Source organism: Penaeus monodon, chromosome 32 (assembly GCF_015228065.2).
Source record: "Penaeus monodon isolate SGIC_2016 chromosome 32, NSTDA_Pmon_1, whole genome shotgun sequence".
NCBI classification, from domain to species: domain Eukaryota; kingdom Metazoa; phylum Arthropoda; class Malacostraca; order Decapoda; family Penaeidae; genus Penaeus; species Penaeus monodon.
In genome coordinates this window covers 12809563-12810573 of record NC_051417.1, presented here as the reverse complement: position 1 = coordinate 12810573, position 1011 = coordinate 12809563, and the positions used below count along the sequence as shown (strand labels likewise).

Sequence of the window (1011 nt, the reverse complement as noted above, 5' to 3'; positions counted from 1 at the left end):
ATCATTTATCTTTTCTCCTTTTCTTCATTAAATTTTCAAATCATATGTTTATTTTCCTATTCCTTTAGTCTTCTTTTATTACTTCCTTTCACCTTCCACTTCCTCATTCATCCTTTCTTCTCTTTCTCATGCTTTTATTAACATCTTCATAATCATTTCTCTCCCCTCTTCTGCAACATTTCCTCTACCCCTTCCTCATTCTTTCCTTAACACCTCCACATTCTTTCTTTTACATCTTCCTCATTCCTTCTTTCTCCTCTTCCTCATTCTTTCTTTCTCCTCTTCCTCATTCTTTCTTCCACCTCTTCATCAACATTTCCTCCACCTCTTTCACATTCTTTTTATTTTTTTCATTCTTTCTTTCATATGTACCTCATTCCTTCTTCTACGTCTTCCTCATTCTTTCCGCCTCTTCCTCATTTTATCCTCCACATTCTTTCTACCTCTTTTTCTTTCTTCCTTCCACTTCCTTATTCTTTCCATCACTTCCTCATTCTTTCTTCCTCCTCTCCCCATTCTTTCTTTCACCATTTCCTCAATCTTTCCTCCTCCCTTCCACTTCCTTATTCTTCCCATATTCTCCACGCCTCCCACACTTCTCCATCCATTCCACCCACTTCCCCACCCCTCCTACCCACTCTCTCCACCTCTCCTCCACTTCCCATCCTCTCCACCTCTCCCCCACCTCCACACCTCATCCTCTCCCCCACTTCTCATCCTCTCCACCTCTCCCCTTCCCCAATCCTCCCCCCTCTCCTCCCCCCCCTCTCCTCTCCACCTCTCCCCCTCTTCCTCCTTTCTTCCTCCACTCGCCTTCTCTCCTGCTTCGGCCGGCAAGTAGAAGACGAGGATACAAAGGAATGAGATGAGGACTGTAGGAAGAATCAAGTTGACGGTGTAGAACAAGGTCTTCCTCCTGATGGTGATGTAGAAGGTGATGTCGGTCTCCGTGGCGCCCTTCTCGCTCGGAATGACGTTCAGGAAGGCTGGCACCTGCAGGAGAAAAAAGGT

At 45.5% G+C, this 1011-nt stretch overlaps 1 protein-coding gene across 2 annotated transcripts in view; it reads right to left on the bottom strand.

The window, feature by feature from the left end:
* LOC119593502 (acetylcholine receptor subunit beta-like 1) overlaps window positions 1–1011 on the bottom strand; it is a 126526-nt gene that overhangs the window by 6321 nt on the left and 119194 nt on the right. For both annotated transcript variants that reach the window (XM_037942452.1, XM_037942454.1), the window contains exon 7: window positions 814–993. In XM_037942452.1, coding sequence (XP_037798380.1) covers window positions 814–993 — 180 coding nt within the window. The remainder of the gene's footprint in view (window positions 1–813; window positions 994–1011) is intronic.